At 41.3% G+C, this 27,215-nt stretch overlaps 1 protein-coding gene across 5 annotated transcripts in view; it reads right to left on the reverse strand.

Moving 5' to 3' along the window:
• FANCC (FA complementation group C) overlaps positions 1 to 24,390 on the reverse strand; it is a 102,879-nt gene extending 78,489 nt beyond the window's left edge. The window contains exon 1 of one of the 5 annotated variants that reach the window (XM_078386170.1): positions 17,373 to 24,390. In XM_078386170.1, coding sequence (XP_078242296.1) covers positions 17,373 to 17,984 — 612 coding nt within the window. In that variant the 5' untranslated portion in view covers positions 17,985 to 24,390. Of the gene's footprint in view, positions 1 to 16,404; positions 16,423 to 17,372 lie in introns of those variants that run through there. The other 4 variants (XM_078386169.1, XM_078386168.1, XM_020803299.3 and 1 more) reach the window with 4 other exon arrangements.
• Positions 24,391 to 27,215: the final 2,825 nt, after the last annotated feature.

Consider the following 27,215-nt stretch of genomic DNA (forward strand, 5'->3'; position numbering starts at 1 on the left):
CGTCGCTAAACGGAACAAAAAACCCATAGAAACGCATTAAAGCCTGTTTAATGCGTTCCTATGGGGCAAAAACTCACCGTTCAGCGAAGATCCTCCATAGGGGCGGCCATTTTCGCTGCCTCGGTAAGCGAGGAATACGTCCAGAAAACAGCAGCGGCCATTTTGGAACCACCCATCAGCTGTTAAAAAAGCATTGCTTTGCCATGGTCAGTTCCCCAAGCAGGGAACCGATCATAGCAAAGCACTGCCAACCAGCCAGCTAGCCAGCCCGGGAGACACCAGGCATCCTTGGGCAGCGGGCGAGCGAGGGCTCGGGAGGAAGGCCACCAGAACACCCGAGCCTTGCCCTCCTCCCGGCTCTCTCCGAAGCACGGACGGAAAAGAGCAGATACGGATCAAATGGTTTTCAATGCATTCCTATGGGAAATGCAGATTTGACCTGAGAAATTTTTGACTTGAGAACTGCCTTCCAATACGGATTAAGTTCTCAAGTCAAGACCCCACTGTAGTCTATGCCACATAGGAAGGTAGAAGATGAGGAAACTTCCCCAGTGCAGTGACTGTGGAAAGCCCAAGGCAGAGGTTTGTTTACCAGTTCATATGTCAGGGCAGTAGCCTAAAAAAACCCACTTGGAGAAACATTGAGAGGAGACTTGGTGTCCTTTTTTGGGACCTTGGTAAGAGAAAAAAAGTTTGGTTGTTTGTCTAAAGTCTTCTGTCCTGTCTGGGTAGATGTCCAAGGAGTGGAGAGACTGTTCCAGGTCAAATTCTTCAGACAATAAATCATAGAAATCATCGAAAAGTGAACTTGGAAGTGTCCTACAAGGCCATCAAGTTCAACCCCCTGGTCAAAGCAGGAATACAATCAAAGCATATCTGCCAGGTGATTATCTAAGTTTTTCTCGAATGCCTCCAGTGTTGGAGCACTCACCAACTCCCGAGGTAACTGGTTCCACTGTCGTACTGCTCTAACAGTTAGGAAGTTTTTCCTGATATTCAACTGAAATCTGGCTTCTTTTAACTTGAGCCCATTGTTGCGTGTCCTGCACTCTGGAATGATCGAGAACAGATCTTGCCCCTCCTCTGTATGACAGCCTTTCAAATATTTGAAAAGTGCTATCATATCATCCCTCATCTTCTTTTCTCAAGGCTAAACATGCCCAATTCTTTCAGCCTTTCCTCATAATGCTTGGTTTCCAGCCCCCTGATCATCCTTGTCCCCCTCCTCTGAACTTGTTCCAATTTGTTAGCATCCTTCTCCTCCTTGTGTACAATAAAAGGAGGAGGGAAGGCAGGAAGAAAAAGGTGGGGGGGGAATGCAGAGGACTTATCAGGGAAAAACAACAGTAAGTGAAGCAGGGGTTCTGGAGAAGTATTTCGCGTGCTGTTGTGGCAGTAGGACAAAAAAGGACTGAGGAGAGCAAGGCCACACTTGTGCAGTATAGGCAGAGAGGCACTTTCATTTTGAGCTCTGGAACTTTCCAATGAGTTGTTTGTGCAGGTGCAAACCCCTTTGTGTGCATACATGGAGACCACAAAGAAAAACATTCTCTAACCTGTGAGGAACACATTTAGTCCAAATTCTGCTTTTTAAACTAAAGACACCCTTGGGCTGCTGCACATCACCCAGAAACCACACATTTGGAACAAGACCAATATTGCTGATTCCATCCTCCTAACACGTTCTGTGACTCTATCCCACAAGCCAACCCCGCTGGTCAGCAAAGAGTGGGAAAATTACCTTTTTGAACTACAAGAAACTCAAACAGGTTTAAGGCATACAAATAAATGTTGTGAACGCTCTAAAATATAAGGCTAACATTACAGGCCACTACATTCCAAAAAAAACATTTAAAGTGTGAACCAGAAAGTGACAATAACCATAAAAAATCCTTGACATAATCTTAGGATAACTTTACTGCCACTTTAGCTCCATTAAGATTTGTGTTGCATATGCATCAGTTCTTATCAAAAAAAAGAGGAACAGAATGACTGGATGTGCCTAAAACAATTTCCCTAGCTTAGATTTCCTCTCCAAAGAAGAAAAATAAGGCTGGGACATGTCAGCCAAACAGATGGTGCTGTGCATGTGCTTATGCTTTCAAATCTGAATTACATAGAAGCACAACTAGTGTCATTAATAAGGCAGATAAAAATCACTGATTTTAAAAAATCAATTTGGTTTAAATCACAATTGATTTTTAATATTTAAATTGTTGAAAAATGCAATTTTAAAAAAACTAAACTGTGATTTAAAACAATTTGATTTAAATCAAATCCACCCTGGCCATAAATGCTAGAAACTGTAGAAGTGGGTATGAAAATCCATGTGCCTAGGAAGACTTGCAGCTAGGTGGCTAAACAGGGCTCACTCTGTTGATAACATGATTTGGAAAGTGCTACTGGATTTTCAGTTCAGCAATTACAATTTGAGTTTGGCTGTTGTTTTTATCATGGAGTTTGATGGTCAATGTGTCATTAGGTGAAAAAAATTACAATTTGGCAAATAAAAAAAGCTGGAGTCCCCTTGGCTAATTGACAAGGAACAATCCTCAAGAGAAAATGAGAAAGATTGTGTTCTGACAGCCACATCCAGTTCTTAAATGGGCCATCAAGAGAGGAGACTGCTACTACCAGCCAGGGTGCAGGGTGGGATTGAGACAATTTATTGTAGTATATGTATCTTTTGTAATGAAAAGCAAAATGGAGATGAATGAAAAATATTGTGAAACAGGTCTCAATATCAAACTAAAATAAACAGTATTAATAGAATCTCACTGCTTTCAACTAAAAACACACAGAGAGGGCTTTAAATAGGATTGGGGCTGAAGAATCAAGAATTCCGAGATGGTGAAAACTGAAATCAATGCTGGAGCAGGGGGACTGATGTTGCCCCCCTTCTCAGCTTCTTTCTGTTAACACTGGACTAAATCTCAACTTCTAATTGTGGTCACGATAGAACCTTTTTCTTCTTTTCTCCCTCTCTAATATAAAGTGAAACCCAGTAACTCTCCAACTTCTTGTGATTCAAAGAAATACAGAGCACAAACAATATGTTCTTGAAAGCTCAGGCAGCTGAATATGGAAAGATAAAAAGGGGAGGAAGGCAATAGCATCTCCATCTTAGATCAGTTTCATCAGATTTAATGTCATTAAAACACTCTTGAAAACCCAAGAAAATTACCAGGGGGCGTCATTACTAGAAGTGGGGGGGAAGGGGGGGAAGCATCTTATCTATCAGCATGCAAGTAACTGACAATCCTGCTTTTACCTAAAATAACCATTTGTCTTTTTAAAAAAAACGGGTTTTAAAAAGGAACAAAACAAAACAATACTATTTTTGTGTACTTTTATACATTTGTACCATACTTCCACCCCTTCACGGATTGCTGCCTTGTCGTGGCGAAGGAAATTCAGTAATTCAGAGAAGCTATGGGCTATGCCGTGCAGGGACACCCAAGATGGACAGATCATAGTGGAGAGTTCTGACTAAATGCAATCCACCTGGAGCAGGACCTGGCACGCCACTCCAGTATCTTTGCCAAGAAAACTCCACGGACAGAAACAAAAGGCTAAAAGATATGACGCTGGAAGATGAGCCCCTCATGTCGGAAGGTGTCCAACATGCTACTGAGGAAAAGCGGAGCACAAAGACAAGTAGCATAGTCAACAAAAGACTGGGAAAAGCTGTAACAGGATACAATCTCAAAAATGATAGAATGATTTCAATACAAATCCAAGGCAGACCTTTCAACATCTCAGTAATCCAAGTTTATGCACCAACTACCAATGCTGAGGAGACTGAAATTGACCAATTCTAAACAACACCTTCTAGAACTGACACTAAAGAAAGATGTTCTTCTTATTATAGGGGATTGGAATGCCAAAGTACGGAGTCAAGAGAGAAACGGAACAACAGGTAAGTGTGGTCTTGGAGTTCAAAACGAGGCAGGGCAAAGGCTAATAGAGTTTTGTCAAGGTAACAAGTTGGTCATCACAAACGCTCTTTTCCAAAAACACAAGAGGTGACTCTACACATGGACATCACCAGATAGGCAATACCGTAATCAGATAGATTATGTTCTCTGCAGCCAAAGATGGAGAAGCTCTATACAGTCAGCAAAAACAAGACCTGGAGCTGATTGTGGCTCTGATCATCAGCTACTTATAGCAAAACTCAAGCTTAAACTGAAGAAAGTAGGAAAAAACACTGGGCTAGTCAGGTGTAATCTAAACCCAATTCCCACAGTGGAAGTGAAGAACAGATTTAAGGAACTAGACTTGGTGGACAGAGAGCCTCAAGAACTATGGATGGAGGTGTGTAACACTGTACAGGAGGCAACAACCAAAACCATCCCAAAGAAAAGGAAATGCAAGAAAGCAAAGTGGCTGTCCTACGAGGCCTTACAAATATCAGAAAAGAGAAGGGAAACAAAATGCAAGGGAGATGGGGAAAGTTACAGAAAATTGAACGCTGACTTCCAAAGAATAGCAAGGAGAGACAAGAGGGCCTTCTTAAATGAACAGTGCAAAGAAACAGAGGAAAATAATTGAAAGGGAAAAACCAGAAATATGTTCAAGAAAATTGGAAATATTAAAGGAACGTTTTGTGCAAAGATGGACATGATAAAGGACAAAAATGGGAGGGACCTCACAGAAGCAGAAGACATCAAGAAGAGGTGGTAAGAATACACAGAGGAATTATACCAGAAAGATCTGCATGTCCCGGACAACCCAGATACAGTGGTACCTCGCAAGATGACGATCCTGCTAAACGATGAATCCGCATGACGATGACTTTTTGCAATCACTATAGCGATTCGCAAAACAGTCATTCCAATGGGGGATTTCGGCTGGACCTCGATTAGGTCTGTGCTTCGCGAACCATTTGTTTGCAAGACGATATTTTTCGGCTTCGCAAAATGGCTGCCCTGTGTTTTCCGGACCCATGCTTCGCAGGGCAGCCATTTTTACAGCTGATCGGCACTCGCAAAATGGCTTCCCTATGGGCGATGAGGTATATTCCCCATTGGAACGCATTAAACTGGGTTTCAATGCATTCCAATGGGGAAAGGGTTTTCGCATGATGACGATTTTGCTAAACAGCGATTTTCACGGGACGGATTATCGTCGTTATGCGGGGCACCACTGTAGTGTGGTTGCTGACCTTGAGCCAGACATCCTGGAGAGTGAAGTCAAGTGGGCCTTAGAAAACGTGGCTAACAACAAGGCCAGGGGAGGTGATGGCATTCCAGTGAAACTATTTAAAATCTTAAGAGATGAGGCTGTTAAGGTCATATGACACTCCATATGCCAGCAAGTTTGGAAAACTCAGCAGTGGCCAGAGGATTGGAAAAAATCAGTCTACATCCCAAACCCAAAGAAGGGCAGTGCCAAAGAATGCTCCAACTACTGTATAATTGCACTCATTCCACAATTCAGCTTTTGAATTGTGGTGCTGAAGGAGACTCTTGAGAGTCCTCTGGAGTGCAAGGAGATCAAACCTATCTGTTCTAAAGGAAATCAACCCTGAGGGCTCACTGGAAGGACAGATCCTGAAGCTGATGCTCCAATACTTTGGACATCTCATGAGAAGAGAAGACTCCCTGGAAAAAGACCCTGATGTTGGGAAATTGTGAAGGCAAGAGGAGAGGGGAGCGACGGAGGACAAGATGGTTGGACAGTGTCATTGAAACTACCAACATGAATTTGATCCAACTCCGGGAGACAGTGGAAGACAGGAGGGCCTGGCATGCTCTGGTCCATGGGGTCACAAAGAGTCAAACATGACTTAACTACTAAAGAACAACACCATACTTCCAAAGGAAGAAATATAAGTCGCTTAAATACACCAAAGGAAAGGTAATCAAAGACCATGTGGCTTTCACTGCAGGGGGCACCATTTCCACCATGATAGCAGTTTAAGGCTGTTGAAAAGATACAGCAGTAGAGAAGTTGGTATTGGTCATCTACCATCAGAGAGTGAGCTTCACCTCCCCAGCTGTAATGAGTTGTGTGAGCGGGAAATCAGTGAGGTGACTGAAGTGTCTGAGGAACCAGTACTGGAAGGGTCCCATGGCATAGGCGATCACTGTGGTAGTGGAAGCCATGAAGCCCTGCATTTGGTACATGTTATGAGCTGCTGTAGAGGCATGTGGAAATTGTGGTGATGTACCATCTTTTCCAAGATTCCAAAAATTAATCTACAGGTGATTGTTAGGCAAATAAATAGCAACATCTCCACCTTTTCACTTTACTTTTTCTTCTGAAAGCATAAACATCTTCTGTCTTTCAGATGAATACTACATTCTCTTCCTTTTTCATGGCAAGGGAAATCACATACTGTATATGCCTCGCAGGTGGCTAGTTATGGCTCTGCCATCACACTGACAATTGTAGCCTGACACTACCAGTCTTATGGACTTAGATTTAACCAAGGAATTCCCAGCATTTGTATGCAATACAGTAATTGGAATACCAAAAGGATGCTCTCAAAACTTTCAGTCATTTCAAATGGAAGCTAACCAGCTCCTGTACCCAGTATATTTTGGGACACACCTTTCTTTAAAGATTTCAGCAGACGAACTACCATGTCCATGCTGTGTCATCTAGATCTCTGCAAACAATCTACAAGTACAACTTAGATCTAGGAAAGGACGGGTTGCAAATTTCACTTTACTGCACTTTACTTGCAAAAAGCAAGCAATCAGTGCTACAAATTATTCAGAATCCCAGAGGACTGCTGGAGTGTCAAGCTCTATTCTGGGATTGTGAGCAAGTAGAACATTTGCAGTCCTGCCACCTTCCCTATTTTTTTTTTAAGCAAGACAACAGAAGGAACAGAAGATTATGTGGTCAGACTGTTTATAAAAACTAACATGATTACTAGCTGAAAACTAAAATATGTGATGAAGAAGGACAAAAACTCCTCTTTTTCATAAAGCATTCAAGTCAAATTCCAGAATTCTTGACTTATCATCTTCTCTGTTCATAATGGCTCAAAACAGTGAGAGGGAGAGAAGGTGGCTGATTCTTATTGTTTGCATAGTTTTCTTCATAAAGATATGTTCTCGAAGGCTTTCACAGCCGGGATCTGATGGTTGTTGTGGGTTTTTCAGGCTCTTTGGCTGTGTTCTGGAGGTTCTTCCTGACGTTTCACCAGCCCCTGTGGCCGGCATCTTCTGTTGCTCTGTTGCTGTTTGTTGGATAGTTGAGTATTTATAGCTGTGGGAACATCTTTTGTCCTTTTCAGGAGATAGGGTGATCAGCGTGTTTTTGTTGTGATAAGGGAGAGAGATTATCTGTCATTGTGATTGATGGGTGTTGTTAGCTGGTCTTTTTTGTGCAATGATCCCTGGTCCTTGTGGCTGGGTAGAGTTTGTTGACCATTTGCAGGCTGTATTTTTCAGTACTGGGCCAAAAGAGCCCGAAAAACTCACAACAACCAGCTTCTGGATAGTTTGTAAAAGGAGTTTAAAGGCCACTTTACAGTATATGTCACCTAAATGAACATGAAAACCAATCAGGAAATTGCCATTTTTCCATTTCTTCATTATAACTTTCTAATATACCTACATACTTCCCAAGAGGCCAAGAAAAACAATGATTTCACTCATTCCATGTATACCAGGCAAAAAATCAAGAGTCTGCCACTTCCCCAGAGGAAAGCAAAGGATTCCAGTACCAATACTCAACAAGAAAACTGAAAATAATGTGTTTAGCAACAGTTTAAACAGACATTACTTAAAAATGACTCTACACTAAACTCTACCAAACCTTGATAGCACCAGAAAATGGGATACCCCACCTGAGGCAAATTTATATACTGAGGCAAATTTAAGACCAGTTTTGGGAATCACAGCATTCCAGATCCACCCTTATTTTAGGAGTCATGCATGTTTCTCGCCACTCCAAGCAGATGCTTCCCACCACACTGAAAATACATGTTGCTCATCTGTGTTTTGTATCAGCAGCTTCTTTTTCTTTCTGTCATTTTTTTAAACACTGAGGCTTCACTCTATATTTTATATATATATATAAAAATGTACAAATTCCACAAAAATTATATTTTGGGGGTTGGGGAAGGTGGCTCTCTCCATCATCAAAAACAATGTTTACATTTTTCCAGTAGGGTTTTATGTTTTTGTTGATCAAGAGAGAGTCACCTCTTTTTTCCACAATTATCATTTTTAGGAAATGTTGTAATGCAATGAACATTGATCTAATTCTTCAATCACTTCTTAAAGGTACAAATGACTTGAAAAGCTGGTATTACAAAAATAAAAACAAGATATGCAACACCTTAAAGCCAAATAGATTTGTTTCAGCGTGAGCTTTCTTTCATGGATTACAATACATATCTTCAAATATAACAGTAACTGGCATGATAAAATATTCTAGATTAACATCCACCACATTTTGCAGATTATGATTTAAAAGACGCAAGGTCTGTAGTACTCGCGGAATGAAATTAATTTCCAAAGTTAGCCAAGAATAACCTTTTGAAGTTTAGCACTAAGGAGGGAACCAGCACATTTTTCCAACACATATCCAATTACACAGTGCAGACCACATATATATATATACTGTCTCTTGCACTACCAATTTCACAACCGTTAAATCCAGGGTAAATGTATTAGTGGAGTTTTTAGTTACACTGCATCTGGGCCAGTGTCCCCAGTTGTTTGTTTGAAGCCTTTTCCAGCACTGTTGTATATATATCATGCTCCATTTGCACTTTTCAGTGACTGGATGGAGGCTGGGAAGTGTGCCAGCAAGCTAAATTCCAATTTCTCAATCCGCATACTCAGCAAAGGCATTTTGAAGGTGTGAACAGGGCTACACTGGTTGTCTCAAAAAATACTATTCTGCCTTCCAAAGCAGAGTGAGTCTGTTAAGCCTGTCTTCCTCATCCACATCAGAGATGGTGAGCAAAAAGCAATGGAATTTTCCTTGTGCTGCAGGCAGCAACTGAAAAAGACACCATAGTATCAGATTGCCAGGCACATTAGACCTTTACAGAGTTTGTTAGCATAAATTATAGATGGGAAAGGTCACATAACCTATGCCATTGACACTGAGAAACTATTCCCTCTGGTTTATTTTCAGTTACAATTAAATTCTTTCAATTAATACCTACACTGGTGGAAGCGTGGACTCCCTTTTCCCCCTTGTATTAACTGCAGCCATTGATTTTGACTTCCTATTATGTTTCATGCTGCTACAAAATTACCACTGACTGAGGAGGTCCTGACAATTATAATTCTGCTCAAGTTACTCCAACTGCTTTCTAGGAGAGAATAAAATGAAGTCCTGCACCTCCTGCCTCAGAACCTCCCAGTAAAACACTTGTTCTTCTATACTTTTAGGAAGTGGGGAACCCTGTGGAGTTTAGGCATGGGGTATTTGTTATATCCTTCAGACGCTGTAAGCACCATTTCTAACATGGAACGGATTAACTTTATTCTGTCAAGTGAGCTCCCTGGATTAGTGTCTGAATTGTAACATTTTAGTCAGTAACTTTTGTTAACAGTTTTAAAGCCAGCACCCTACAGTATACTAAACTTAAAGGACTACAAGCAAGCACAGAATATGACTGCTATCTATAACCTCATTTATTAATAAACATTATAAAAGCTCTACATCCGTAAAAGAGGAGCACACCAAATTAAATTAGTAAATGAATTTTCCAAACTGCAAGTAGTGATCGCTGAATAGTTTGCTCTAAAGTTGAGGGAGGGATCACACAACAAGAACAAAGTATACAATTCCTTTGATATTATCTCCTTTCTTTTTAGGAATGTGTGATGGTGCTTTTAAAATCATGCAGAACAAAACAAAATTATATTGGTCAGAATTCTATTGTAGATTTACACTGGTATAATAGCACAAATTACAGTGGTGAATTGCTACTAATTAATGAGTTGCTGCTTGCATTTGTTAGTTAGTTTCCAGCTGTGCTAATTATGTGACTTGAAAAGCAAGCAGCAAATTATTGCTGCAATTTATATTATTACATTTACCCTGGCCTAAAGCTACAATAGGATGCTGGTCATTGATAGATTTACTGTATCTCTATTTAGTACCAAAGTACCACATAGCCTTTATGTTCTACAAACAAGTAAGAAATGACCATAACAATAGGTTTCCAGTGGCGGCATTGTCGTAGTACAAAATCGGTGCAATACTACAGGCAGTTTTAAACCCCCCACACACACACTGCTGCCTGAATCTCAACATTAATAAATGAAAAATGGGTGTCTCACCTTTAAAAAAATGCAAGTGGTCTTCACTACCACAAACCACTACTGGGTAAAATGATAAAAATGCAATAAAAGCCAAAAGAAAATTGCAATAAAATATTCTATGTATAAATTAAAATGTGAAATTCAATTAAATATATCAAGTAACGAAAATATTAAAAATATTTAAGATAGCAGAAATATGTATTTGATTTTATAGATGGAAAGTACTGTGCAAATAGGGAAAATTCTGAATGAAGTAATGTATATGAAATCTTAGATGCAGGAGCCTTAGTTAGTAATGAAGGCTGCTGAGGCCTCTTAGTATCTGCCAAGATCAACACTGCCAAAGCATAGGACTAAAAATTAACTAAAATGTAACAAAATACTATGTAAATTCTCTATTGTTAGGCTGGAAAATAACCAGAATTTTTTAAAAATTATGGTGCCAAAGTACTAAGATAGATGACTAGGCACCTGCAAAATATTGCAATTCGAAACAGTCTATGTTCACTTTCCTTTTTTTAACCAAAAGGATCGAAAATAAAAAGCTAGCTATGAGTCTTTATTTTAAAAAAGTTCTAAAGATCACTTGCATGCAGTCATATATTTCTCCAGTCCTGTGTCCAATGTTTTAATCACTGCAACACTGGGAGCACAAGAGACATCCTGGCGCAGGGGAGGAAAAACATATGCAATTGCTCTTCTGCAGTTATGCAAGTACTAAACAGGGTTCCGGTTATTGACAGATAATGCTATAATCTTATTGGTTTTATGATCTGCTGGTGAAAAAAATCATTTTTATAACCCAGAACTGATTTATATGGGCCTAACAAGGCTGGGTGGCAAAAGTGCTTGTTTAATACTGAATTCAGAACACAACACTAACATTGCAGTTGTCTCACAAAATTGTGCATGCCAGCAGCTTCCAAGTCATGGCACCCAGATTAGCAGGGTCCCAATAAGTCATATCACTGAAAAATTCCCTTCACACAAGCCTTCAGCCTTGTAAAAGAACAGAGATTGTGAAGAGTAAGCTTCAATCTTTTCACACTTAAGGAATTTGTTGCTGGCAAGTTCTAAGTCACACTCTCATTTATTTATGCACAGGACCTTCATTCATGTAAATTAGGTCCTGAACTCATGTTATGTAGAAGTACATCAGAGAACATGACTAAGGCTGTAATTATCACAAATAGTAGCCTAAGACTGCTGGTGCTGTATAATTAATTATTCATTGTCAAACTTCTGACAAGCCTCCAAGGCAACTCATGTTCTCTATGAATATAATGAAGAGAATGTATTTTTCGCTCTATAGGACGCACTTCCCCCCCCAAAAAAAGTGGAGGGGAACATCTGTGCATCATATGGAGCGAATACTGTAAAAGCACTCCCCAGGGCCCAGTGGGGGACTGACCAGAAGCACCTCTGTCTTGCCTAGATTAAGTTTCAATTTGTTCATCCTCATCCAGTTCATTACTGACTCCAGGCACTGGTTTAGGACAGAGACAACTTCCTTAGAATTCAGGAAAAGAGAAAGAGAGTTGAGTATCAGCATACTGCTAGCTCTGAACCCTAGAACGCCAAACAACCTTTTCCTGCAGTTACATGTAGACGTTAAATAGCATAGGGCAGTGGTTCCCAATCTTACAGGCACCCAGATTCTTGGACTGCAACTCCCATAAATGCTTGCCAGCACAGCTAGTGAAAGCTTCTGAGAGTGGCAATCCAAGACTGTCTGGGGACTCAAGGTTGGGAACCACTGGCATAGGGCATAAAACTGAACTCTGAGGGACACCACAGGTGAGTCCTCCCACCATCATCTTCTGGATTTGCTGCTCCAAAAAGGACTGGAGGCACTGCAACACAATTCCTCCCAGTCCCATCCCAGAAGAATACCATGGTCAAAGGTTAAAATAAAACTACTAAAAGGTCCAGCAAAACCAACAAGGACACACTCCCCAGTCTAGTTCCTAGTGCAGGTAGTCCACCAAGGTGAACAAAGGAGTCCTTGTCCCATAACCAAGTCTAAAAAGTCTGGATCTAGATAATCTGACTCATCCAGGTATTATTTCAGCTAAGAAGCCACCTTCCAGAAACCTACACAAAAATGGAATATTGCAGTCTGACCTGTAGTCATAAAATACTGTAGGATCCAAGGAGAGCTTACAAAGGTCTTACAACTGCCGACTTGAGGCAGGGCAGGATTATACCCTGTGCCAAAGAGGCACTCACTGCTCCCTTACCCACTTAGCCAGCCTCCCTCTGGATGCTTTTATAATCAAGGGCATGGATCCAGAAAACAGGTGGTAGCTCTCACTTTGCCAAGGATCCTGTCCACCTCCTAAGGTTCCACAAACTTAAATAAATCTATTAAAACTGAGAAAGCAGAAGTCAAAGTTACCTATGCAGAACTTGCATCAACCCAAAATCAAAGTCAGAGCTATTTTATCTGCAAAGAATTGTGCAAATTGTTTACAATGGACTGTTAATTAGTCAATGTTCTCTTCTTGCAGGCAAGATCATACTACTATGATCCTGACTACTAGAATTTTCCCCACTGAAATCTATTGCATTTAATGTGTAAACTTTTGGCTGGGTTCTTCCCTAACCCTTTCAAAGATCAGTAACTGCAGAATAAATAAGCATGTAGAAGTTACTATTTTTACACTAGGAATCTGCAAGATACAAAAATTCAAGAGAAATGTTATTAACAGAACATCTCTATAACATTAAACAAATCCACATTCTACACCCACAAAAGACATCCAAATATAAGAAAGCTGTTTCATCTATCATACAGTATTTGAAGACTTTATAGGTCTTTATGGAAAGCCTTGTAGCCTTTAGACTATTTTACAAAATGTCAGTCCATAAGAGGGCAAAAAATACAAATATTTATTTAGCAAATCTGTTTCCATCCAAAAGATGGCAGTGGCAGATCAATCATCAGTCTGTATATTTTAAAAACTAGTGGGTGAAATGGAAAATGCAAGAAAAGAGAACCTCTCCTTGCACAAAATAAATTACTGCTGCTTGCAAAATAATAATATTCTGACTTTTGCCTGAAGCAGTGTGGTAAAAGAATTGACTGTTGTCACAATCTGTCACTATCAAATGGTATGCAAATACAGAAAATCAATCTCAGTAAAAGATTTAACTGAGAAAGGTCATCAGTCACTGAGAATTTGAAAAACCATTGTCACTTTAAGTACAATGGTAAAGAAAAATCCAAACTTGAAAATCAATCAATATCTTTTAAAAATTAGACTAAATTTACCATTAAGGTTACCAGATTAATATCAACTAATGTTCATGACCAAAAATCATCACGCAAACATGATTTATTTCTTCTTCTAGACAACTTTTTCCTATCTGTAGAACTATAAAACGTACAGGAACTACAATACACATGTCTTGCAATTAGTTTATGCCCTCTGTAACATTTGATGTGCCTAGACTTTTTATCTCACCCTTCACAGCAGGATAACCCACAGAAATTTGGCAAATTAATTTTTTTTCATTGAACTCCAGGCAATGAAAAAACTGTCTACTAAATGTAAGCACACAGTTTATTACAAGTATAATATTTATTAACACAACAATGACTCGAGAAGCAAAGTATAGAACAAAAATAAAACTGACAGCAAAGATAAAACATTTCAGCATATAAAACCAAATTAAAACTAGCAGCAGCATTATAAAAGTGCAAAGTTTGGAACATAATGCCTAGCAGGACAGAGAGGCACTAAAAAGTTTCAGCACCAGTGCGAGGCTGAACAAGCCTCCTTATAGCTACCCACCTTGCCATATGTGAGAGGAACAACTAGAAAATGTGAAGATGTAGCATTGGACATCAAGACCAAGGTTAACCTTACCATGGTATTCAAAGTCAAGGAAGGTGACAAGAAAAACATGGATTCATTTGTAATGTGGCATTGAAGGAGAGCTTTACAGATACCGTGGATTGCCAGAAAGAAAAATAAGTGGGCTCTAGATAAAATTAAGCTTGAACTTTCACTAGAAATTGAAATAACTAAATTGGTATGACACTTTAGCTTTAGTGTGAGAAAAGACTAATTGGAAAAAACAATGATCAGAATCTTACTGATTTGTGCCTGTTTAAGGAACATCTGGACAGCTCAGTAGATTAGATACTTGGCTGTGGAATATGGAGTTAAGAGTTCAAATCCCCATTGTGCCTCCTTGAGAGGGGCTGCACTCATTAACTCATTAATTTTCTAGGTAGAGAGCATTCAGAATTGGTTTACCATTCCCTTCTTCTGGGGGCATCCTAGGACTGTGAAGTTTGCCCAAAGCCACATAGACTGGCTCTTTTGGGATGCACAGTGAAGAAATGAATCCCCAACTTCAGAATCTGCAGCCAAATACCTAATCCCACTGAGCTATTCAGCTTCTTCAGCTCTAAGATTGTTATTAACTACGCAACTACACAGTGGGGAAAATATAACTGGCTCTGCTGTGATACACATTTTTAAAAGGCCTCAGCCGGGCATTATACTGTAGGATTGCCAGGAGTCTAGGGATGTGGTTCTGCTGCAGGTCAAACCGCAGAAGCCTCTGTGCTGCAAGGTCAGAATACGAGCAGTCGTAAGATCGAATTCACGCAATGGAGTGTGCTCCCGTTGCTTGTCCCAGCTCCTGCCAACCTAGCAGTTCAAAAGCATGTAAAAATATGAGTAGATAAATAGGTACCACCACGGTGGGAAGGTAATGGCATTCCGTGTCTAGTCGCGCTGGCCACATGACCACGGAAACAGTTTACGGACAAACGGTGGCTCTACAGCTTGGAAAACGGGGATGAGTCATACATGACTGGACTAAATGTCATGGGGAACCTTTACCTTTACCTGCCATGAGTCTAAACCACTGGTTCCCAACCATTTTTGCAAACCCTTTTTATAACAGCCAAGTAACCCCCTAACATATCTGCATAAAAAGTTATTTTTAATTAGATAAAGACATCCCTTCTCTGAAAATAGAGGTTCCTTTCTTCCCCAAAGGGCCTGTTTCTCATACATATGTGTTAATTTTAATATCCCACCCTGACAGGTCAAGGAAGAAATTATTTAACAAGGACTGCAACACATATAAGGCAACTTGCAACCTGCAAACCCCACCCTATGCAGGTTTGGGAAACACTAGTCTAAAGCAACCTGACAGCAGATATTAACATGCTGTTAAGAGTTATCATTCTCATTGTACACTTCCAGAAGGACTGGAAACTCAAGATTGTGTACATGTAAACAGCAGCAAGCAAACAAATACTGCAACAATAAACTAAGTCAAGGCCAGAAAATTTCCTACTTTTCTTTTCTGGTCTGTAAAATTCTATCAACAACTGTGTACATCAAGGAGACGACATTAAAAATGGGTGAAATCCAGTTGCACAGTTGCAGAGACTAATTGCCATATGTTAAAAAAATCTCTGTAGACTTTAGCCATTGCACACCAAGTTGCACAATTCAGCGTGCTCAGCTGGTAAGGCTTGAACAGCAATTTACTGAATTAGAGAGCAAGCAGCCAGCAAGAATGTCTACAGATTTCCTAATTTAAGCAAGTCACTTCCAAAGATGTCGGCCACATAGACTGGCGAAACGTTAGGAAGAACAACCTCAGAACACGGCCAAAGAACCCAAAAAACCCACAACAACCATCACTTCCAAAAGTTACACCATTCGTGTACCTGTCTGAGAGGATGATTACTAGCCAATCCATACTACTTTGTGGACTGCCTAGGAGCAGAAATAAATTATCATCATCCCACACTCCAAACGGGATGATCTCTGTATAGATGTATCTGTCAACAGATAAATCTATGCCCTCTGTGGGAGGGCAGCCACTGTAAAGTCCACAACTACTCCTTACCATTCAGCACTGTTCAAAGTGTCAGATCAGCAGAAAAGTGGGCCGGTGTCAGCCATGCCTCCGTGGAGGGTCACAAGAGCTGCCCAACCACTAATTGTCAGCCCACTTGGCTCCCCTATGCCAACCCACAGAAGGCAAGGGAGGCCATTTTGCAGAGTAGGGGCTTCTGTAGCTTTATGTACACAGCTGGTCCATAAACCGATTCTTACCACAAACCACCTGAATCTCGCAGCTTCTCATCCCTACCCACTGTTAGCGGAGAATATTTCGTTACCTTTAAAAGGTATGAGGATTTTAAGCCATTTTTAATACAACCTATCCTCTCCCCTTCCCGGACGAGAAAAGACGTGGGAGACGGGCAGGAGTTCCCAAAACAGGTTCCCTCACGGGTTTCGCCGCCTTCCCGCCTGCTCGACTACGCCTGCGCGAGACGTACAACCCCCCCCCCACACACACACACACCCCAGGAAGCTGAGTGGGGTAGGTAGTGGATGAGGTGAGGGTTTGCCCGTTATCTCTATCCAGGTTTTTTTTAATGGGGGGGGACCCCAACCAACATGTCTCTTTGGGCACCAGCTAGCTTTATAGGGCCAAGGGTGAACCCACGACTCGGGCTAAGGGAAGCGGGCTTCTCTCGGCTCCGCCTCCGGCAGCCTTGGCTCTTAGGCGGCGCGCCGGGGCACTTTGGTTCACACAACGGGGGCCGCCGCCGCCGCCGCCGCCCCCCGGTGCCTGTGCCCGTCGCACGGTTAGAAGCGAAGGCTGCAACTCGCCCCTTAGTTTCGCCCATGAAACTTCTGCACTGCACTCAGTTCACCTCCTTTTCGGACCCCCACACGCACACTCGTCGTGGGCGAGCAACGTGAGAACGCCCCTCCTTTGCACACTTGCAGGTTTTTTAAACCCCCTTTCACCCCGCTCAAGGGCCAGACCACCGACCACCTCCGGGGCCGAAGGACCCTCTAGCTCTTGAACTCCAACGCCATAGCGGAAATCCCGTAGTTTGGGGTTTTACACACACATACACACATACACACACACACACTTCTTTTTATAAAAGTGCTCTCCGCAGTGTGAGCCTTGCCCCTTACGAAAGCCCTGGGCTCCGCACTGAAAAACAGCGGTAGCCCAGCAAGCGGTCCTCGGAAGGATCCGCCTTAGTCTCTGTCGGGTTCTTACCTCCCAGTACAGACGTTACGGTCCACGTGTAAAACCACGCTAACTATATACACACACACTCACTTTAATACTTCGTAAGCCTCTTCCCCTTTCCCTGAAGAATAAGCATGTCGAGGGTAAAGCTCCAGAACCTCCCTCCGTAGCTGCTTCACGCCTGCAAACGGCAACCTTCTGTCCTGTCCTGTACTTCCCCCGCAGCCTCCTTCCTGCTTCGGCCCCGACCTCTTCTCCCGCCAGACTCGCCCCCTCGCTGCCTCCCGCCCAGCTTTTCAAACTCCAGGCGGACGCCCTCGGAGCAAAGCGCTTCGAAAAGCCGGCGGGACCCAAGAGCGGCAGCCCTGGCGGCCAATGAGCGCCCAGCAAAACGACCGGTCCTTCCACCACCACCACCCCCCGCTCCACAGCATCCAATCGAGGACGTGGGTTGTGGGGTGGGGGGTGGGAATTCCACGCCGTAGTCTTAACCCTTTGCGTTCTGGAAGTGGGAATCAAAGGGCAAGAGTTTGTGAAGGAGGGAGGTTGGGGAGAGGCTTGGAAGGGAAGGGTGGGCAACAGCACGCGGAACCAGCCCCGGGTTGTCTGAAGCCGCCTGACGGCAGGGCCAACGCGGGTCAATTTCCTCTTGCTGGGGTTCCATAACAGCGAATAGCGGGGGAAGATTGTTGCCGCCTTCATGCCTTACTATTGAATTCTTAGTCGTCGACTGGCTGCTGTTGGAAAAAAAAAAAGACTTATTTAAATGTGTACAAGGGTTTTTGCCCTTAAATTAATCCATCAGTACTGCCTTAATGAGCGTCCATAGATGTGAGCCTTATGCAACCATCCAGAGTCCCTTCCCCCCCCCCTTACTAAGCTGCCGTCTCCACATTATTTTATTTTATTTTAACATCTAATATATTGAGCTTACAATATCCACTGCCAGAGGTCCTGGTGGTGACAGGGTTAGCCTCCGATCTCCATCCAGCCTTGAGATGCACTGGACTGGGTGATCTTGGGCCAGCCTCCTCCTCTCAACCAGGATTTACTTCTGAAGGTTGTTGAGGGGATAAACGACCCGGGGCGGCCGGGAGGAGTCCATACATGACAATGCTGACCTCCGTGGGAAAAGAAGAGGCATAACGATAGTGATGAAAATATGGTCCTGCCCGGATGACTTTTTTATTTTCCTTTCTACTTCTACTGATTTCATGTTCCCTTTCACTTCCAAGGTCTCTCAGCCTGATCCTCAGTATGCTTTTCTCCCACTTAGTTCAGTAAGACATACTTCACTCCCAATCGGCTTATGTTTGCGATCTTTTACATAAACGGTGTTCATTTGCATGCTTGTTTTATGGAGTCTCAATACGAATAGTTAGGAGCCTCTCTCCTCCTTCCTTTTTTTAAGGCATGAAAAACATATGCCTGCAGAAGACTTTGTACTTTAGAACTGAGGATGCTTTGCATGATTATCTGATTTTTTTCATTTTTTCCAAATTTTAATTTTTAGATTATCAGACTGCAGCATTAATGTGATGTGGCTTGTGATTCCTTGTTATATTGCTCAGAAAGGAGTTCTAGCCAAGAAGAGCTCACTCAAAGCAGGTTGTTTTTCTTACAACTCTTGAAAAACCAGGATGATCTTATGTATATTTATGGACTATGTGAAATCCAGATATAATAAATATAAATTTGACAGTTCAGTACTGTATAATTGTTTAAAAAGTACTGAACACAACAGTGCAGTATTCTGTTTTTCAACAAGGCACAATTAGAAGAAAAGTCAATGCTAACCTAAGGTATTTGTATTTAATAATGTTGTTTTTATTTTAAGCACCAATCATTTACATGTCTCAGTCAATTAATTATTAAGAGTGGTATCCAAGAATAAAATCATACTAGTTATATCAGTTATGTTGCCTTGCATTAAAAAAAATCACTGTGTCAAATAGCTTGGGTGACTTTAACCTGGCAGTAAGTCCACTGTAGCTTTCAGAAGATGTAAGAAATTCTATGTAACTTCTTGGCAGATCTTGAACTAAGCCTAGATTGCAGACAATTGCCTTCATGACACCGAACAAGTGTTTGGAAAAAAAATGCTGGATAATTTATTTTTGGTGGGTGTCTTCCAAACACTGGAACATTTTCCCTACATATTAACCATGCATTGTGGATGACTATTCTTTCCTGCAGCAGGTAACTGGATGTGGTCTTCTTGTCACTACTCCTCCCTAATTGCCTACAGGCTGCTATTGAGCAAACGTAGGAGTTTCTTCTGCAAGCTGCTGTCTGTGCAGAGAGCCCTGGAATTCCTAAATTAGAGTACACATGTTCCTTGCTAACTGGAGTCTCTCTGCCAACTTCAAAGAGCTTCTCTTCCTTGCAGAGTTTGGGAGGCCCATAGTGAAATGCTGAAGTGCTCCCGGGGTTCCATCTTTTAATAAGAGATGCACAAGAACTATAGAAATCTAGAGGTTATGAACTCCAGCAAAACACCCTGGCCAATTTGGATTGACTGAAATTAAATGAATTGGACCTGGCAGGTTTCTGACATGTCCTTTCTTACAATTATGGTATGCATTTGTTCCAACACACACTTATTGAAAGAGGCAAAACCTATCAGAGAGAGTTTGGAGCATGCCTCCTCTCACAGGCAATAAATTCCATCCTAAAGGATGCAGAAGACATGGAATTTATGTGATTTTTTCCACCGAAAAGTTTGTAAAATTCTTCATTTTCTTAACATTGTATTTCTGTAAAAATTAAACCCCCAGGAAGAAATAAGCTCTGAATGCTGCCCCCCCAATTAATTCACTTGGTAGATTCGGACGATTGTCTCTTGCAGTGGATCACACACAAACCATAACTTGCTTTTGTAATGTTGCTGTAATTGAATCAGGGGTACATTACAAACCACTGGGAGGGCCAGTGCTTCCTTGAGACTCATGCAGGCAGATGGGATGGCCTGTGCCATTAACAGTAGATTGTTAGGGATGAATAAAATTACGTTGTAGGTTGCACATTGCAAAGAGATAATATATGTTTAAATAATAATATAGGAAAATGAAAGCTCTTGGGCACAGCATTACAATCAGGCCAAAATCTACCCCATGGGTGGGTGGCACAGTCTGTTTCTCTGAATGCAGAAGATAGAGTCATATTATTCCCCTGCTACTGAGGGCTCAGGTAGTTGCTCATCATTAATTCTATGCCACCCATAGAATTAATGATGAGCAATTTACTAGTTATATTTGTTTCACTACATTGGAAGCACATTAAAGGCTTATGTTCTCCCTCCCCACATTAGAAATTAAAATGTATCTTCCTTTCCACCCCCCAAAATATTAATCTACAGTGCATTGTAATTTAATTTTTAATAAGAAGATACTGTAGTTACACAGAACTAATTGGATACTAAATTAATGCAGGATGTGTGAGTTTGCATTCATTTTCAAAGGGCCTAAATTACGTAAGGCTGACATTGGATTTAGCCTTGTGTGTTTTTAAGAACTTAACTATGCTGAACAAATACCACGCTTAATACCACAGTTAAAATAAAAATATTTTCTATTGACTGTGATATGTAGCTAAGTGCGTAAAAGCCCAATATCTTTCTGATGTATTCAATATGTTTTGATTAGCTGGCTGACAGGTGTTACTACTATTTTTGATGGTTCCACCCATATTGCTATGCTTTGATTCCTGTCATATGTCATTGCCTATATCAATAAATTTTAATGGTTCTGTTGTTAAATATAGCACCGCATCAGATCAGTGCTGTTTTCCATCCTCTTTCTTTGGCTTCTGATTATTCTCTGGCTGTCCGTGCCCTGTAGGGTATTAGGAGCAGAAAAGTGACAGGAATTAACTGGAAGGGAAGGCCTGCCTATACATCCATGTTTTTAGTTGGTTCTTAAAAGTACCCAGCGAGGGTGCAGCGCGAATCTCCGGAGGTAGGTTATTCCAGAGACGAGGAGCCACTGCCGAGAAAGCCCAGTTTCTAGTTCTTTCTTTCTGGGCCTCCCTCAGCATCAGGCTCCTCAGCCTCACCTCCTGGCTCGCGCGGGTGACACAGGTAGAACTAGCTGGGAGTAAGCGTTCCGCCAAGTATCGAGGTCCTAAACCATTTAGGGCTTTATATGTAAGCATTAACACTTTGAAGTCAATGCGGAAATGGATGGGCAGCCAGTGCAGCATGGCCAGAGTAGGAGAGATATGTTGGTATTTTCTCACTCCAGTAAGGAGTCTGGCCACCGCATTCTGCACCACTTGAAGTTTCCGCATCAGCTTCAAAGGAAGCCCCACGTAGAGCGTGTTATAGTAGTCTAATCTAGAAATCTAGAAATAATATAAAGATTTATTTTTTAGTATATTTATAGTAGATTGATTTATTTATAGTAGGTATATTTATAGTATAGCCCCTTCACGGACTGCTGCCTTGTCGTGGCAAAGGGGCTTGAGCAACTCAGAGAAGCTATGGGCTATGCCCTGCAGGGACACCCAAGATGGACAGATCATAGTGGAGAGTTCTGACTAAACGTGATCCACCTGGAGCAGGAACTGGCAAGCCACTCCAATATCTTTGCCAAGAAAACTCCATGGACAAAAAAGGCTAAAAGATATTATGCTGGAAGATAAGCCCCTCAGGTTGGAAGGTGTCCAACATGCTACTGAGGAAGAGCGGAGGACAAGGACAAGTAGCTCCAGAACTAATGAAGTGGTTGGGTCAAAGCCGAAAGGATGCTCAGCTGCAGATGCGCCTGGAAGTGAAAGGAAAGTCCAATGCTGCAAAGAAAAATACTGCATAGGAACCTGGGATGTAAGATCTATGAACCTTGGTTAGCTGGATGTGGTCAAACAGGAGAGGGCAAGAATAAGCATTGACATCCTGAGTGTCAGTGAACTAAAATGGACAGGAATGGGCAAATTCAATTCAGACAATTATCATATCTACTATTGTGGGCAAGAATCCCGTAGAAGAAATGAAGTAGCCCTGATAGTCAACAAAAGAGTAGGAAAAGCTATAATGGGATATAATCTCAAAAATGATAGAATGGTTTCAATACAAATCCAAGGCAGACCTTTCAACATCACAGTTATCCAAGTTTATGCATGAGCTATCGATGCTGAAGAGGCTGAAATTGATCAATTCTATGAATTACAACACTTTCTACAATTGACACTAAAGAAAGATGTTCTTCTCATGACAGGGGATTGGAATGCCAAAGTAGGGAGTCAAGAAATAAAAGGAACAACAGGTAAGTTTAGCCTTGGAGTTCAAAACAAAGCAGGGCAAAGGCTAATAGAGTTTTGTCAAGAGAACAAGCTGGTCATCACAAACACTCTTTTCCAACAACACAAGAGGTGACTCTACACATGGACATCACCAGATAGGCAATACCGAAATCACATCAATTATATTCTCTGCAGCCAAAGATGGAGAAGCTTTATACAGTCAGCAAAAACGAGACCTGGAGCTGATTGTGGCTCTGATCATCAGCTTCTCATAGCAAAATTCAAGCTTAGATTGAAAAAAGGAGGAAAAACCACTGGGCTATTCCGATGTAATCTAAACCAAATCCATTATGAATATACAGTGGAACTGAAGAACAGATTTAAGGAACTAGACTTGGTGGACAGAGAGCCTCAAGAACTATGGATGGAGGTGTGTAACACTGTACAGGAGGCAACAACCAAAACCATCCCAAAGAAAAGGAAATGCAAGAAAGCAAAGTGGCTGTCCTACGAGGACTTAAAAATAGCAGAGAGGAGAGGGGAAACAAAATGCAAGGAAGATGGGGAAGGTTACAGAAAATCGAATGCAGACTTCCAAAGAACAACAAGGAGAGACAAAAGGACCTTCTTGAATGAACAGTGCAAAGAAATAGAGGAAAATAATTGAAAGGGAAAAACCAGAGATGTGTTCAAGAAAACTGGAGATATTAAAGGAAAAATTTGCGCAAAGATGGACATAATAAAGGACACAAATGGCAGGTACCTCAAAGAAGCAGAACACATCAAGAAGAGGTGGCAAGAATGCACACGGGAATTACACCAGAAAGATCTGGATATTCTGGACAACCCAGATAGTGTGGTTGCTGACCTTGAGCCAGACATCCCGGAGAGCGAAATCAAGTGGGCCTTAGAAAGCATGGCTAACAACAAGGCCAGTGGACGTGATGGCATTCCAGTGGAACTATTTAAAATCTTTCCAATCTCTGTCTTAACTCTCTCAATTCAATGTCTTAACTCTCTCACTTCCATTCCCTGTCTCTCTTACTTTCTGTCACTCTAACTCTGCCCCTCTTGCTCTTTCATAGGCTCCTGCACTTGAGCTCCATATGATGGACAGGAGTGACGTGGGCATTGCGCCACAAGCTGCAACTGCTAAGAGATGCAAAAGGGCATGTTGCTTTGTCCAAATGGCAGCCAGAAGAAAGGGATACAATTATTTGTCACTCCTGCTGTGGAGCAGCAAATTACACTGTTTGTGAAGCACAAGGATACCTATAGAATCCTTGCCATAGTTCACCATGCTGCCAATTAGAGGAGGATCATGCTAAAGGTTGTGTTGAATCTGGCTTTGCATTTATCATATACATTTTATAATGTAAATAAGAACTGGCAGGGGGTTATAATTATCAGGATTGTATGAAATGGGGAGTTTAATCCTTTCCCTCCTGTCGCTGCCCTGACAAAAATGTCTCAGCTGAACCTGCAGCTTGCACCAGAAAGAAATTGTCACTTTGCACCAGTGGGAATGTCCCGTTTCATGTATGTTTGCACAGGCAACCATAGACTGTCCAGATTCAACACAGCAGTGTCAACATGGTGTGGAAGAGGACAGGAATGGTAGAATTTGCTCTTAATTGTCTTGTGAATTTTTTTGTTTATGGTGTGTGTGTACGTGTGTAGTGTTTTTAAGTGTGGCCAGTAGCCATATTAAATTCCGGGTATGGTTTACATACCTGGCCAGTAAATAAATAAATAAATAAATAAATAAATAAATAAATAAATAAATAAATAAATAAATAAATAATAATAATAATAATAATAATAATAATAATAATAATAATAATAATAATAATAATAATAATAATAATAATAATAATAATAATAATAATAATAATAATGATGTTGGTGTCCAGTCCCAATCTGCATGGCTAAGAATCTATGAATGTAGTAATCCAAGAATGCCACAAGGTTCATGCTCTTGGAGCAGGTCAGCCATATGTGGTTAGTACTACAAGTATATGGTGGTGGTCAGCAGATGTGCAGGTTTGTGATCCTTCATCTACTACTATATGAGGGCACGAGGGAAGCATAGCACAGATTTTGGAAAAGTCAGGGTTTTTTTAACTACAAGTGGGGATTTAGGGCATTGTAGTACAAATAAATAACTTTTTAAAGCTCCTGTTTTTGTTGTTTCGTTAAGTCGTGTCCGATTCTCTGTGACCCCATGGACCAGAGCACACCAGGCCCTCCTGTCTTCCACTGCCTCCCGGAGCTCTAGTATAGCATAATTAATTAAAGCTATAGTATAGCATAATTCCTACTTATTTGATGTGTACACAGGAATATATTAAAGGGCTAACAGACCACTATTTGCCAAGAAATAGATCTTTATGCAGCAAAACATACATTAAGTACAGATTGTGATACTGCAGACCTGGGCAAAATGTGGCCCTCCAGATGTTGCTGAACTGCAACTCCCAGGAATCCTCGCCCACACAGCCAATAGTGAGGAGTGTTGGCATTTGCAGTTCAGCAACATCTGGAGGGGCGCACTTTGCCCACATCTCTGATAGAGGAAAGAAATTGAGAACTAAACAATTCCTGGCTAACTTCCAGTAGCAAGTGTGATGTGGCCACACAAGTTATACCTGATGTTTTTCTAGCCATGCCCTAGAAATTTAAATTAATTGCCCAATGTAGTTAAGATATTTCAGGTTTGGAAATTATTAAATAAAACAGTAGAGTGAAGGTATGCAATTACTTCTTCAGTTTCCCCTACAAAAATATTTGCATAGGGTTTTGCTAAATAAAGTAATTGGGTTTATTAATTGTTGGTAATTACATAGCTTTTCATTTTGATTATTTATCAAGGTGCACAAAGTTTATCAAATTTCAGTATCAGTGCCTTTGCTTATATAAATAATGTATTGTTTTTTAAAAGATTTGGATCAAAGATGTCTTAACAGTTTAAAAGAAAATACTTTGTTTTAACTAGTCTGCAACAGTTTTTACTGAACATCATTCAGATTGTTTGCAAGAATATAGGAATGCCTACAATACTCTGATGTTGGCAACCATAGCTATCCACAGGTACTGTAGAAGCAGCAGTCTTTTTTGTTCCAGCCAGAAATAATTACATTCCACTGCTTCCTTAGGTAAGCGTTTGGGGAACAGTCAAAAGAGCACTCTTCCAGACATGGCATCTGTTCTTCTAATTACCAGCTTTTACCACTTCCTGTTATTTCGGAAGTTATTGGTAATTACCAGGATTCATGTACTGACTGAACTCCTTGGGAATCCAAGTGCTCTCTCTCTCTCTCTCTCCTCTCACTGGAGCACCTGTTTTGTTTTGTTTGTTTTTGCTTTTATAAATGAATTTCCCTCCTCTTTTTATTGTTGTGTGCACTTCAGTCCTGTTGTTTGGCAAGGTAGATTCACTTCATGCACAGCAACCTAGTGGAGGCAAGTAAGTTGTCAGTTCTTTGGGGAATGGTGAGGGATTCCTTTCCTCAGGAAAGAGGAACTCTGCTTAACCATGGCTTGCTGTCTGCCCACAGCCCCATCCTCACACAGGACGCTTCAGTTCACCTAGTCCCTCCCACCATCAACTGCCCACTGTGTGTCAGTCAGCAAGGATACACACCCAGCCATTTCCCTTTCTGCTTCCTCCTCCACCTAGAGAGTCAGGAGTCAAATGGCTATCTATAGCATGACATAGAGAAGGCTCTCCACCCACTGAACATTCCCAGCATCTGCTTATGCTGACAAGAGTCCTAGCAGATGCCCCCCCCCCATCTCATAGAGACCCTTTCAACCTCTTGTATTTAGATTTCACAGCCAGGTGATTTGTAACAGGAAATAGGGGGCAATGGACAAGCATCAGACTGAAGATGGAACCACGATGAACTGACAAACACCCACAAAAACAAAGGTAATGGTGAAGTAGGGTGCAAAAAGGTATGAGAAAGCAACCCACAAATACCATTGGTTCCTGTTCATTTTAAAGGCAATGTCATCTGGATGTTGGGGGAAATCCCAGTAAGGTCCGTGTTTGGATGTAACTTAAGGGGTATGAACAACCCATCTGTAAGAGCCCAGATTTTCTCAAATGGCCTTTTCACCATGAATAAGATCAACCCAAGAGAAACAAAATATGAGTCCCCAAAATTGACCTTGGTTGTTTTATGACTGATTATTTTCTTAATACACATTTGTTTATCATCTCCTTTTGTGCACAGTATTCTCATGAGTTTAATCCTAGATTTAACATGATAGGAGGGTGGCAAAATGCCTCCCCCTGTAAATGCTGCAACTTTTCAGAGACTGTGGTGAATCCAATCTCTACAGTATGTTTCCGAGTACTGTACTGTATAAGGTAAACAGCAATGGCCACTGCTTTATCAAGGCAGCAGTTGGTCAAATAAAAATAGTAAGGAAATAAAAAGTTTGAAGATGGATCACCAGGGTACCAATTTCTAAGCAAATTTTGTAACACCAGGTGCAACATCCTGCATTTTAGGAGGCTTTAAAAACATTTCAAAATGAAAAGCATGAATGCACCCCCCTTAAAAAACCCCAACAACCTAGTATTTATCTTGGATCCTGTACTGTAAAAACTTGCCAGTAGCAAATTCCAAACACCAAAACCGCAGTTCTTCTACACTCTCATGTGGTCCCCGTCACACACATACATGC

The sequence above is a fragment of the Pogona vitticeps genome, chromosome 2, assembly GCF_051106095.1.
Source record: "Pogona vitticeps strain Pit_001003342236 chromosome 2, PviZW2.1, whole genome shotgun sequence".
Classification (NCBI taxonomy): domain Eukaryota; kingdom Metazoa; phylum Chordata; class Lepidosauria; order Squamata; family Agamidae; genus Pogona; species Pogona vitticeps.